Raw genomic sequence first — 14367 nt, forward strand, 5'->3', positions numbered from 1 at the left:
TAGCTATTTGCGCAACAGTCAGTGTGTGTTTAACTCACCCATTTGTTGCCAGGACAAACAACATGTATTGTGCATAATTGTGCTGTGGATGTAGCAGGACATAATCAAAGCAAAACAATTAATATGTTAAAATAATTGGGTAAGAAAGCAGAAATTTGTATCCTTGATTATCTACAGGATAGTGAAATTGAAGAAATTTCCCCCAAAGATGAACAAAAGAAACAGCATTAGCTCTGAAAAGGTGGTGTTACTCCATAGGAGCACAATGTGAAAATCCAGTCTGAGCAAGTTATAAAAACAGAATTTTTGAGCGAGTCAGATAGTGCAAAGGGCTATGGGGTCACAGAAGATCTGAGCAAAACTTGCGGTTACAAGGAAATGAGGGTCTACACAAGCTTATTTTTGCTCCAAATTCACTATGACAGTCATTTTTAGGGTTGCGAACAACCAAACCTTGAAATTTCTGGGAAATATTTGTGCACACCTGTTTTCAAAGTTTGATTGTAACTATGGACATCATCCTTCCAAGGCCAGGTGCAAGGGATTGACTACAGCCTGTTCACCACAGGGTGGGGGGCTGCTCTTCTGAATATTGTTTCAATTATTGTTAAGAAGCTAGTTCATGGGTTTCAGTGCTGCTTACAGAGAACTGACATGCTGTGACAACTACAAAAGACAGTCAAAATGCTGTGAGGGTGGCAGTCCCTGTTGTGTCTTTTTTAAACAAATGAGAAACCACTCCATCAATTACTGTCTCCCAGCACAAGATATGACCAATGTTAGAAGCTGTTACATCAAATGTAGCTACAGCTACAAGTGCTGAAGTGTTTCTCTGAGCACATCTTGTTCAGAACTAGCAACAATTCATTTTACTTCGAGAAATTCCTGTGTAGGAAGAAATAATTTGGGGCAGATGCATATGTCTATTAGCCTGTCAGAATAATTAGATTGTTTATTGCTTATGTCTTTGTTAATATGTTCGATGTGAAACTATTCACCTACAGAAATGAGAAGTACAACACAGAGAAACTCTATTTGATATTTATTTGAAAACATTGTTCTTTATAGAAAGGAAATCAAGGTAAGTAACTCTTCTGAAAGACTGCTGATATGTAGGAACCCTTTAAAATTTTGGCAATGCTCTATCAGCACAGTAACTGACAATCTGTCCTGATACAGCTGAGAAAAATCTTCTCATGTTCTTTTTCTAAAAGACCATTAGACTAAGACAGACTAGGTGAGAATGACAGGTTGATCAAATCAGTCAGACAAAACAGAGGGCTCTTAAATATAGCAAGCCTATGCTAATATTCCTTGCTAGGTATTCCAAGGTTTTATTTCACATATCAAACGACTTGGGAAATGCTGCAGAACTGTGTGCATCTCTGTGTTAATAATCTATTACACCTTATTACTGAAAAGCCCAGAGTTAAGGAAGAACTTACCACAAAATGAAAAACTTTCAGCATACATAAAGTGAAACAGCTCTTGCAAAAAGGAGATACATAACATGAGGTACACTTTTAGGTCTGCTGTAGCTGTTCAGTAGTTGCTTCGATTTAACACAATTTCTTAGATCACATTAAGATAAAAAAAATAAACCAAACCCCAAACCTCTCAGGCAGCAAGTCCAGTACGGAAGTTTCAAGCCCACAGAACCACCTTGCAATTTACAGATATCATCTACTTATTTCCAACCTCCCATCTTCACAATTATTGTCAGCCCACATGAGAAGAAATAAACAAACCCAACTATTACAAAATGCCCTCAAATATCAATGGTGTCTTTCCACTTTTAAGCCTATAAACCTAAAACAACTACAACAAAATAAATAAACAAGACAGTTATTTTTCTGACACAGCTTCTTGCAGTTGTTTTTCAACCTAGCCACTTGACTCCCATGCTGTGGAGTTCAGGTATGCATATTAACCACCGGCACCCAAAAATACCTCTGGTGTGTCTATCACTGTACAGTAAGTCCCTTTCAGACTCAACTTCAGACTAAAAACAGTGACCTGAGAAACTTGTACAACTACTTTCAGGCAGCTGAATATGAAAATTCTAAAGTCTCCTCCCTTCTCTCCCTAACATACAAACATTTAGGACTTGACTCTTAATAACTTAAAACATAGCAATCTAATACTAAGAAGTCTTTAAGACTTTTGTTAAAAACACCTGCCTTACTATAATCTATGGTCAGCTTATTACAAGAGTGGACTTGGTAAAAATACTAAGAAATATCTGTTTCCACAGACCAGAGCTCCCTTGTTATGACTGGTTCTTGATTTAAGCAAGCAGTGAACACAGGAAACGGTTGTGTCCCAAAAGTTTACCTTCTAGTAAGTCTCTTGCCAGACCTGGTTCTGCCCCTGTGGACCGAACAAAGTCTGACAGGACTGCATCCATATCAAGAGTCATGTGATCATTCAGAGGTGCTGCCAGACATGCAGCAGCAGTTGGATTCACTGGCTGGCTAAAAGGTCTCCATCTGTCAAGGAGAAAAAGAAACAGGGTTTAGAATACACTCCCAGGTGATGTAAACCACATTTTTCCTCTATTCCCCAAACAAGACTTTTAAAAAAGCTAAACCATACAAATTACAGCATATTAAAATAAACAGCACTTGTCATCCATCTCTACCTTAGCCTAGAGCTGCTGATCACTCATACTGGAAGGTTTTCTCTATCTTAATATTTCATATTTTTATTGGTTTTTCTTATGTGCAGCTCATAATAGCTTTGCAACTTGACTCCAAGATCAGTTTATTAAAACCACAATCACCATATCATTGTCACTGCTCATAAACTGAAATTTAGCAAGGATTTGAATGTCTAGAACTCTTTTGCCTTACTAATACTAACACACACACAGCAGAGCTTAGGATTTGTTCTTTTATTTGCCTTGTCAATACAGCTGCTGTAATTTATAGACTCTCTGCTGTGCTGGGTCTGCCTGGGATGGAGTTAATTTTCTTCATTCCCTTTCTAGAACTGTGGCTAACCCAGTGTTGATAATACATCAGTATTTTATTATTAGTGAGCAGAGCTTACAGAGCCAAACAAACAGGCTGCCTCAGTTTCCTACTCTGCCCCTACAGTAAATAGGCTGGGGTGGGCAAGAGGCTGGGAGGGGACTGATGTTACAGTAATTTATGAGGTTTATTTGGTTTATTTTCTTTTATTGGTGACCACTACTGTAGCTGCTGAACAGTTTTTACTGTGGTTATGAGCCGTCTGTGGGGGACAATCTTACTAGGGTGCACGATCACCCAGGGACCTGTTAGGAAGCAGATCATGTTTTGCCCCAAGTGAAATGTGACAATGTCTGGCATGGGAATTTGTCTTGCCAAATCCATGGCTGACAAAAATATATCTGCTCTACTGCATTTTGCGTCTACATTTTGTTCCTGAAAACAGGAACCTCCTCCTTCTAGGCAATGCTCTTTATAAACATAAAATAGAAATTAAAGCAGGCACTAGAAGAGAAGTTGATTACAACAGCTGGAATTTAAAACAATTATCCTAAGGGTATTCCCATACTTCAACCCTGCCTGCACCACTGCAGAAATAGTGTAAAGCAAAGAAAACAGGATGAAATAGAACAATACACAACATAAGGAAAAGCATGTTTTACTTTCATGCTTGCTATTCATTGGTCAAAGTTTACCTTTGAGCATGAATTGGATTTTTCTTGTTGATTCCTCCTCACAGGCTCAGTTGCAACTTTACCTCGTGCCAAGGGTAAGGGCTGGCATGGAGATTTTCTATTGGCAGCAGATGATGTTGGTTGGCTCTTGCTTGCACGACAGCTACACGGAAATAAACTGCGAAAGAAATTGGAAAACAATTAATTTCACTGTTCCCCACATGAAAAATAGTTCTTTCCTACTTCATATGTAATTACCTGGTTATACTTAGCCTTAAAAATGGAATGCCCCAGGAGGGTAGGGTCCTCCTCGGCCTCATCCATGAGGCCACTAAACCCAACTTAGTGCAACAAACTACAAGTTTGCAGGATATAAAATCACAGAATCATAGAATTGTTACAGTTGGAACAGTCCTTTAAGATCACAGAACTAATTGGGCTTGAAAAGATCTCTGAGATGATCAAATCCAACCTATGACCAAACACTACCTTGTCAACTAGACCATGGCAGTAAGTGCCACATCTAGTCTTTCCTTAAACGCCTCAGGGACAGTGACTCAACCACCTCCCTGAGCAGACCACTTCAATTTTCATGAAGAAATTCCTCTGATGTCCAACCAGAACTGTTGCTGCCTGTTTTGAGCTTCCCCTCCCCCCTCCCAAAGACATGTGCTCATAGCTCCTTTGTTCCAAGCGCGGGCAAAGCCAAATGTAACTCAGACTCTTCAGCAGTGTCTGATTGGCCGCTCGCCCCGGGTCCGCCCCCAGTCCTCCCCTTTCCCCTTCTCCTAATAAAAGATCGTCGAGGGAAAGCAAAGGCTCTCTCAGCTCAGCTACTTTCCTGTAAACATCTCTGGTCGTCTGTCTCATTTGAAGGCTTCTAACTGCAGGGAATTGAGCGAGCAGGGAGCTATATTTCTCCCTCTTTGCTTCTGCTGATGGTATTTGCTCTGCAGCTGATTCAGGTACCGATTTTAGAGCTACTGAAGTGCTAGATTGCCCGTGCTACCTCTCAAGGCTGCTCGAGGCTTTCTAAGGCATTGAAATACAAGCGCTAGCCGGTATAAAGCTGAAAAGATACCTTTCGCACAGAACCTCTCCTGGTGCACCTTAAAGCCATGTGCTCTCATCCAGTCACTGTCGCCTGGGAGAAGAGCCTGACCCCCAGCTGGGTACACCCTCCTGTAAGGGAGCTGTAGAGTGATAAGGTCACCCCTGAGCCTCCTCCAGTTCACCACCCCCAGCTCCCCCAGCCATTTCTTGCAGGACTTACTGTCTACACCCTTCCCCAGCTTCATTGCCCTTCTCTGGACCTGCTCCAGCACCTCAGTGTCCTTCCTGTTATGAGAGGCCCAGAACTGGACACAGTACTCGCAGTGTGGCCTCACCAGTGCCCAGTACTGAGGGACAATCACTGCCCTGGTCCTGTTGTCACAGCATTGCTGGTACAGGCCAGGTGCCATTGGCCTTCTTGACCACCTGGGCACACCTGGCTCATGTTCAGCTGCTGTTGACCAGCACCTCCAGGGCCTTCTGCAGCTTTCCAGCCCCTCTGCCCCAGCCTGTGGCACTGCAGGGGTTGATGTGAGCCAAGGGCAGGACCCGGCACCTGGACTTGTTGAACCTCATACAAACTGGCTTCAGCCCAGCCATCCAAAAATTCCAAATAGATTGACAAGATCATCAAGTCCAATGGTCAGCCCAGCACCAACATTATGTTCATCACTGAACCATGTCCTCAAATGCCATACCCACACATTTTTTGAACACTTCTTAGGGGTGGTGACTCCACCACTTCCCTGAGCAGTCTGTTCCAGTGTTTTACAACTCTTTTGTAAAAGAATATTTTCCTAATATCCAATCTAAATCTCCCCTTGGTGCTACTTAATGCCATTTCCTCTCATCCTGTCACCGCTACCTGGGAGAAGAGACTGACACCTATCTCACCACAACCTTTCAGGCCAGAGCAATAAGGTGCCCCTCAGTCCCTTTTTCTCCAGGCTAAACAACTCGAGCTCCCTCACAGCTCCTCATCAGACCTGTGCTCTGTGGTTACACAGTTCCATGTTTTTCAGGACAAAGGTAAATTACACTGCTGCTGATCCTACCCACTTCACACTCTTCTGGCCTCTACATTGTACCACTGCATGTTTCATACTGCTTGTACATTTATGCTTTTATACTATTTATACAGCTGGATCATTATGTTTGGGCCACATGAGGATAGCAGGGGAGGTGATCTTTTCCTCTCTATTCAGGTCTGGTGAGACTTGTCTGGAATATTATGTCCATTTCTGGATCCGCAACACAAGAAAGACATGGACATATTGGAGTGAGTCCAGTGAAGGACCACAAACTGCACTGGATCACCCCTGTGCAAGGGAAACACTTCTAAAATGTAATCCCAATGAAGACACAGCAACAGAAGGAAAGCTGGAAATACTGAGGAGACTAGTTAAAAAGGAATGCAGACATTTTGGGAAGAGAACTACCTTAATGGATTATGGCCAAATTTGACATCTAAGCTGTGTCTCAACTGAATTTGTTCCAATACAAACGCAGGACAAAAATGCTACTTTTATTTTTAACAAACACTCATACATAGATGCAGTGTATGCAACAGTACTAATCTGTACAAAAAGATCACCAGAAACCGAGTACAACTAATTTCTTTAGTGACTACAAGAAAGAATGAAATGAATCTTAGCCAGCAGGACAGAAGCATACCGATCAAAGAAACCTGCCAGAGATGATACAAAGCATTGGTGCATTTCAGATCACCACCAGAAGTGACTCAGTAGCATAATGAGTGTTAATCTAAAATGCACCAGCTGGGCACTCAAGTACAGTCACTGTGTGGGGGCTGGAGTGCTCATAAGTTTGGGGAGCTGAAGTGCATATTAGCTTGGAGAAGCCAATTCATGAGTTGTCTCAGGATCAGCATTACTTCAGTATTTTCAACAGTAAAAAAAGACATCCTTCTAAGAGCAAAAGACAAGACCAAGCTCTGCATTTATGATGTCACCCTCACCTCAAAATTACCTCATAGAATCCACACTCTGGAAGCAAAGAGAAGAGTTTGCAGGATCCTCTCTGCATACATTTGAATTAACACTGTTTTTTCCCCATGGAAGTTGTTTGCTCAGCTCTCTAGAATTTAGATTAAAACAAACCAACAAGAACAAAACCCAATGGAAAAAGTCTTAAAGATATTATTTTTACCACAAAACTACTATCGTCTGTGAAAACCCACCCAGATGGAAGTGTAAAAAGTAAGCAAAAAAGAAAATAAATTATCAATTCTAAAGGAGGCACTGACTCAGAAGGCAGGTGGCTCTCAGAACCACTGTTCTCCCCAGATGGATTTGATCTTTCCTCACCTAAGGAACCATCAGCACCACCTTTGCTCTTGATGGCTTCTCAAAGCATTAACACAACTTACACTTTAAATACACGTGGAGCAATCTAACACAACCATTCACCTCACACCACCTGTCCAGGAGCACCACTCCTCCTGTGGGTAACACCACGGACACCTGCAGTTTTCATTTCAAATGGGTCACATCTGACACACAAACTTTGAACTGAATGTAAATTGAAACATCTTGACAGTCAAAATACAGGAAGACCTTGGTTTTCAATCACTTTCTGGCCAAATTTCTTCCCTAAATAATTTCTTATTTATACAGTGCAAATACAAGAGGCAGTGAAATTGGATAGTTTGTTGTATATTATAAGAAAAAGCATTTTTAAAATATTTAAAGAGGAGATACTGATTAGTTTGAAATGTTAAGATGGGCTAATAGGACTTGAAATCAGTTTAGCACAATCTCAGTTATATTTGATCTTCTCCTCTCCTTAAAGTACCTCTCTCTCAAAGCTGAGCCATACTTGGAAGTAAATAGTCTGCACCTGAATCTAAATTTAACTTCTTCAAAATCAAATAGCTTCACCCAGTTAAATGACATGAACTACTTTTTTTTGCTACAGAAGCTTAAAGATATGCATAGGGCTAACTAATGAAGCAAAGCAACCATGTTAAAACAAATCCCATGCATCCAGAACAGACACAGCTGACAAATCCAAAGTGAGGAACAGAGAGAGAACAGCACACACTGGACAAATCCTTGGGAAGACAGAACGACTAAGCTGCACCTAAGATCTTTCACTTTCCTAATTTTTAAAGGAAGGATGAAATAAGAACCATCAATAAGACGCACAGTCTTGGTGCTCTGGGAAACCAATGGAGAGACACCCAGTGATTGCATTAACCAGCTCCCCGCAGGCTGTTTTTACACCCCTGCGGTGTGACAGAGCTCAGGGCCTGTTTATCACTGCTGGCTCTCAGCTGGTCTGGCAATGGACACAGGTAGTCACTCCTGGGTGCAATGTTCCTGCTGCTTGGACTGGCTGAGAAGGCAGAAAGACCCTCTTCATGCACAGTTTGAGACTTTGAAGGGAATTCTTTCTGAGAGGCCATGATTGATGGGAAATGCCACAATTCTACGATCCTGACAATATTAGGAAATTAAACCACTCTTCATTAGGTTAAACTATTAAGCAAAAATCTCTAACTAAATAATCAAGTTCAGTAGAGAAGATTTGTTTAGGAAGAGAACAGCAGCTATAAGGAAAGTGGTAGTTAATGCAGGTCACTTAAGAAAGTGGACATGGTATTTTTTCTGTTAACTGGATTAAAAGGCATTAGTTGAAGAAGACAGATCAATGGTAATTGCCTAAACAAAAGGTAACTGTGAACTAGACCTGATGGCAAAGTGGGGAATTTATATGTTAAAATGTGGACTCTCAAAACACAGTAAAATTACAAGGCAGCATTTGGTGAGGGCCATCTACCTTCTCAAGTCTAAAATATCAGAGTAATAGGAACAAAAGGAGAAGAACAAGAAAGAAGAAAACTAAAAGCTCAAATCGGACATTACTACCAAGGTTTTATCTACACAATGGAACTCAGGAAAATTAACCCAATTAATTTACTGGATTTGTCTATGTCCATTAAATTCCTTTGCAAACACTTTCATCTGTGAATAAAATGCTGGCCTTAATTTGGTTTGGCTCATCTTGCCTTCGAAGTGAATTAAACTGAATTCACTGGAGGCCACTTTAATTATAAATGGGATAGTGCACACAGGAACTTGGTGGGATTTAAGCTGCCCCCTTCAAATTCCTACATTTAGTTGATTTGCATAAATTTTTCCTGGTATCTTGTGTAGACAAGTTCTGAGCAGATACTTTAGCCACAGAAGTGGAAAAAGTAGAGAAAGAAACAAGCTATGCTGAAGAATCCTTGGCTCTGTGGGAACCATCAAAGAAGAGCTATCCAAGAAAACTGTTCAAGTATTTTAAGTCCAGTTCTAGGATAAATATCATCAAGGTTCAGGGACCAACCAGAGTATATTTTAAAAATGCAGCTACATTTCAATTTTCAGAAAGGCTATTTAAAGTGTCTACTATTTGCTAACATATTTGAATTATTTCAAGATAGAACTATAATAAAGGACACAACTTTCATGGAGGTTCCAATTTTCATGGAACTTCAGACAGTTTTCATAACACTGTTTTTCTTACTTAAGAGTGATTACATTCTCAGAAGGAAAACAATATCACAGATGAAACTAGGGTCCTGAACTGGAATAAACCAAGCAAGAGACAGAGCCTTTTCAGGTAAGGATCTTCTACATCTCTGCATCAGTATTCTTTCAGGATAAAATGCCACCATTGCTATAGTATTTTTTTTCAAACAAGAAAACATGATATAGATAACAAGATAAAATACGACATGAAGAAGGAATGTAAGTCAATTACAATATTTCCCTTACTTTATTCACAAGGGCCCTCATAGCGTGTTAATTGTGTTCTAACAGAAAGCAGCTGTGCAAAGGATAAATGTAATGCCACTGATAAAGTTGGAATTTCTCTAGAACAAATACCTTAATTTTAAAATAAATTCAAGTATTAATTATTCTTTTATCTATAAGAGTGATAAAGAAGTAGGCAGTATTATACCACACTGAAAAGATGACAATTAGGCTTTCAGATGTTAATCTGAGGCCTCTTATAAATGCAGTTTCATTAAGTAACATGCATCTCCTTTACTAGAATATATCTCCAAAGAACCAACATAAACAAACTAGATTTCTTCCTCATTTGGAATTTTCTCCTTATTTTTCCCCCTCATTTTCCTCGTTTATTGATTTGTCCTTTTACAGAAAGAAGGTATTATATAGAAATTTTGAATGTATTTCTCCAAATGCCATCCTTCTTTCAAATAAAGAAGCTATGCTGGCCGAAACTCTAATCTTAACACAGTTTTCTCTCCCAAAAACATCTATCATATACTCTGCTGCATAAAGCTAACTTCAGTGCAAGTAAAGCATGAATTCTGAGCAGCCATTTTTGGAAATCTATAATGTGGAGTTTCATTACATTTTTTCAAGTCGGCCTTGCATTAGGAGTGACCGACTTGGGCCTATGGGCACCACGAGAAGCTTTCAGCTCCACAGCCAATACCACCAGCTGAACTCCTTGCAGTTCCCGGCATTTTGAGCTCTTCACTCCCGTTTCTACACTTCGACGTCTGAAATCAATTGTCATAGCAACAGGAGGCTGAGCCGTCATTTGCAATGCAGATCAACTTCCTGATCAGCCGGTGTCATCGGGGCCTCACCCCACAGACTGGGTCTGCTCTGCGCCGCAGCCCGGTCCTGAGGGGACACCCGGGTGACACCGGAGCCGCGGGCAGGCAGCAGCTCAGCCCGAGCCCTGCCCCGCAGCCCGGTCCTGAGGGGACACCCGGGTGACACCGGAGCCGCGGGCAGGCAGCAGCTCAGCCCGAGCCCTGCCCCGCAGCCGCCTCCTGCCTCCTCTGCTGCCACTCAAGAGCGAACAGCTGCTGCAGCAAAGCCACGCTGCTCAGATTAGCGCTCCTGGGAAGGCTGCTGGGTCCTGAGCTGTAAATAGATGCACAGCTGATTAAAGCTACCTTTAAGCAAGTGATTATTTTGACTTACAATAGACTTTAAATAAGAGTTCCTTGAGGCAGGTGTTGGATGGGTGTTATGCTGCTGGTTTTTGGTGAGGAAAAGAATCCATTTTTGCCACAGTAGAAGGTATGAATAAGCAAAATTTTGTCCCCTGAGAAATCTGTAAGAAAAAAGAAAAAGAAGTAGTATATCAATCATTACACTTCTGCTATTTGAATAATAATAACTGCCAAAATCGACTTTACCTTTGACCTGAGAAGCCTAATGGGTACTACTCTTAATGCAGATAAAGTACCACATACAGTAATTTGCATTAGGAATATTACTTGGGCACAACCCAGACAATTAATAAAAAAAGAATTATGAATGTACAAAAATATCCTTATGGCTCTCCTACATGAAAATGGCAACTTGCACTTGGAATTTCCTCTAACAGTTCTTTGTCCTAAGTTTCATCAGATACAGCTTTGAAAGTTTTCTTCTCATAAGCTTCCAAAATCTAAGGCAATGAACTAATATAGAGATATCCAGGAGAAGACTCAATCAGGATAGCCATTCTTTTTGATGAAAAAAAAAGAGATGAGCACATGAAGAAAGAAGGAACACCATTTCATGGGATTTATTTATTTTTAAAAGAGACAGCAGTTCTGTTTACATATAATCTACTCCTATATCTTAAGAATAAATCCTGCTGCTTGAAAATACATAATCCAATTACTATAAGCTTCACCTTATTCTAAAAGGCACTTACAATCAGTTTTACTGTTTCTGGTATTTTAATCCATTCACAAAACTCATACCGTTGTAACTGGGCCTAACCCCACCAAAATCAGGATTTAACAGATATCTGCCCAAATCTTTTTATCATGGAAAACATTCCTTCTGCTAATGCTTTTAAAACAGGCAAAACTATAACAAGGTCCACATTTTTACAAATTTGTGAGAATTAGAATACGAAAGCAGAACATAACGTTATTTCTCGTTATTTCCTAGAATACATACACAAGTAACCAAATCTCAGTAGATAATGGTTTTTATGCAAAACCTCCCAGTTGTCTGTGTGACAACTCAACTGTAACATGAGTTAAGTACCTAAATTAACAATTGTTAATGTACCCAACTCTAACTCAGGTGTATGTGAAATAATATATAGGACTTAATAAGATTCTTACCTTTTTTTCTTCACTGTGACATATTTCCATGCAAGAACCATAAATCTGACCAAAGTATTATCTTCAATTCTTTGTTGGAACTCACTTATGAATGTAGCACACCACAGATACCCTCACACTGAAGCAAATTATTTCAAAGTTCATAACGACATAAAAAACATCATTTCATACACTGCAAAGGAAATGCAGTCAAACCACATTCACCTGTGACCCTCTCTTCATCACCCTCAGGGAACCTAAAAAAACAGCTGTAAAACTGTCAACTCACAGAAGCAACCTTTAATAACTCTTAACACTTTCAAGGATGCTTGGACTGCAGGGTATAGAAATAACCATCGAGTGTGAATATGCCTCCACATTTCCAGTTATACAATATTAACAAACTAAAATATCTACTCTATCAAACTCCCATTAGCTACAGGGAAATAATTAAAAACTCTGATATCCAGCCCTCAAAGCCAAATGATGATGCTTCTGCTAAGGAGATGTAACTTTTATCACTGCCCTGGAAATAAACAAGCAAAGTATATTCCTTTTTTCTCAACTACATGTTAACAAACAACAACTGAAACATTTTTATAGTTTTGTTCAACACATCTGCTGCAAAGAATAATAAACACTTCCCAACACTCAGCCGACTTCTTCTGTTGAAAGAGGACTCAGCCAATGTGCTTGCAGTAGATATTTTATTATATCACAATATACCATTTAAAATAAAATAAAAATTAGCTTGCAGTTGTAAATAAGTTATCTAAATGATTACCATGGATACTGTGATGGTCAGGGCACAAGGACATGCACATAGCTCAGCCCTTTTCAGCCTTTCTCACACATACACTGGAGCTTCACCAGTTTAAGATCAACCCTAAATACTGCTTACTCTGCTGTATTCCCCAGTATAGTGGGCTAAGAAACTAAGAATGATCCCTACATGACCCCAACTTGGTCTACAACAAAATACACAGAGATATAAAAGCTCAGAATAAAACTATCATGAGATATGAAAAGGTTCAGGATGGAATTTCAGTTGCAATTCTTTCATCATTCTGGGCACAAATTTTGAATTTATCTTTTTACCTTTGCATGGTCCCTGCAACAGCTTCTATGTGAAGTTAGAAAAGAAATTGAAACACAGACTGAAGATGCTACATATGTATTGCAAATCAAAGAGCTCAATCTCCAACAGGTCTTTAGAAGGTAAGAGTCTGAGACAAAATCAGCTGAGGACAGAGAGCAGAGATGTTCTTTGTTAAGAATGAATATCCACAATAACTCATTTTCCTCTACTTTTATTTGACATTTCAAAATAGTCACTAACAAGGAGATGAAGAAGCTTCCTCCACTCAGTTTTTAGAAATACCTCAATTCTCTTCCAAGACTCTCATGCACTGCTTGTTCTGAACTCAAAAGAGGTTCCATTTTACACTTCTGCTTCTGACACAGGACTGAAATACTTCCTACAATTTTCTCAGCAGCTTAGGATCAGCTGCACACTGCTGAAAACCTCTGCCAATATTCTGTTGAATGTGGATCAGCATCTCCCCAAGAGTGAGCACACCTCAATTGTGTGCTTGCTTCCATTATTTTTGTTACATACATGCACACTGAAGTAGCTGTAAGTCCAGACATAAATCATCACCTTCTGTTACATCAGCTTTGTGCTTAGATTCTGTCAAGACTTGGCTTCTTCAGTGCAAGTCCTACATTCACTACAAGGCCTTGCTCACTGCTCATTGGTTCTTTGCAATTATTTACTGTAGCCCAAGGAACATATGAGGGAGAAGATATCTCTAATAATAGGGAAGCAGTAATATTCAAGAAATAATAATAAGATCCCCTGAAGGAAGGGGTTTTCACGCCCAGAGTAAGGCAGCACCTCAATGATCTAAATTTTCGAAGACAAGTTCTTGAGCACAGTCTGAAGTGCTGGCACAAACTCAGTTTCTTTTTCTTCTGAACCTTCATCACTTGAAATTTCTTTATGATCACTACATGAGAAACACCTATTGCTTTATCTGTGTCCTAAGTCTCTAGAATCTGTCACAAGTTACTGATGAAGGAAAGGATTTCTCCTCTAGCTAGAAAAAAGTCTTACTGTGGCCAGTGTTCTTGCATGTGAACACATTTCTCCTCTTCCTGGCTTATGCCAATTTGACTCAGAAAATGTGTGCAGTGGATTGAGCTGACAGGGATATGAAGATAGAAGCTTAAAGGACATCAAAAGTGTTAGCAGTATGAGCTCTGTATAAATAGTCTTACTGATACAAGTCTCCAAGCATCCTTTATCTTCTTGTACACAGAGATTAGGGAAAAGCTCAAATGCTTAATTGTATGTCAAGTGCACAGTCAGCGATTAAGGGTTCAGTACAGTCTTTAAAAATGGAGTCTGCAGCACATCCATGCCTTGATGGAGACAATTCAGCTGCTATTTTAAACACAAGGCTTGACTGTCTGTTACTCTGCACGTTACATTGTTCCTCACATCAAGGCAAAACACATAATGGTGATTTTTCCAAGTTCCTCTTAAAAATACTGATCCCCTCAATTG

General features: G+C 40.0%; 1 protein-coding gene across 4 annotated transcripts in view; it reads right to left on the reverse strand.

Moving 5' to 3' along the window:
• OTUD7A (OTU deubiquitinase 7A) overlaps nucleotides 1-14367 on the reverse strand; it is a 119972-nt gene that overhangs the window by 32073 nt on the left and 73532 nt on the right. For all 4 annotated transcript variants that reach the window (XM_032122976.1, XM_032122977.1, XM_032122978.1 and 1 more), the window contains 3 exons: nucleotides 10675-10807; nucleotides 3668-3824; nucleotides 2335-2489 (listed from right to left, as the gene is read on the reverse strand). In XM_032122976.1, coding sequence (XP_031978867.1) covers nucleotides 2335-2419 — 85 coding nt within the window. In that variant the 5' untranslated portion in view covers nucleotides 2420-2489; nucleotides 3668-3824; nucleotides 10675-10807. The remainder of the gene's footprint in view (nucleotides 1-2334; nucleotides 2490-3667; nucleotides 3825-10674; nucleotides 10808-14367) is intronic.

This window comes from Corvus moneduloides, chromosome 13, assembly GCF_009650955.1.
Source record: "Corvus moneduloides isolate bCorMon1 chromosome 13, bCorMon1.pri, whole genome shotgun sequence".
In the NCBI taxonomy this organism is placed as follows: Eukaryota; Metazoa; Chordata; class Aves; order Passeriformes; family Corvidae; genus Corvus; species Corvus moneduloides.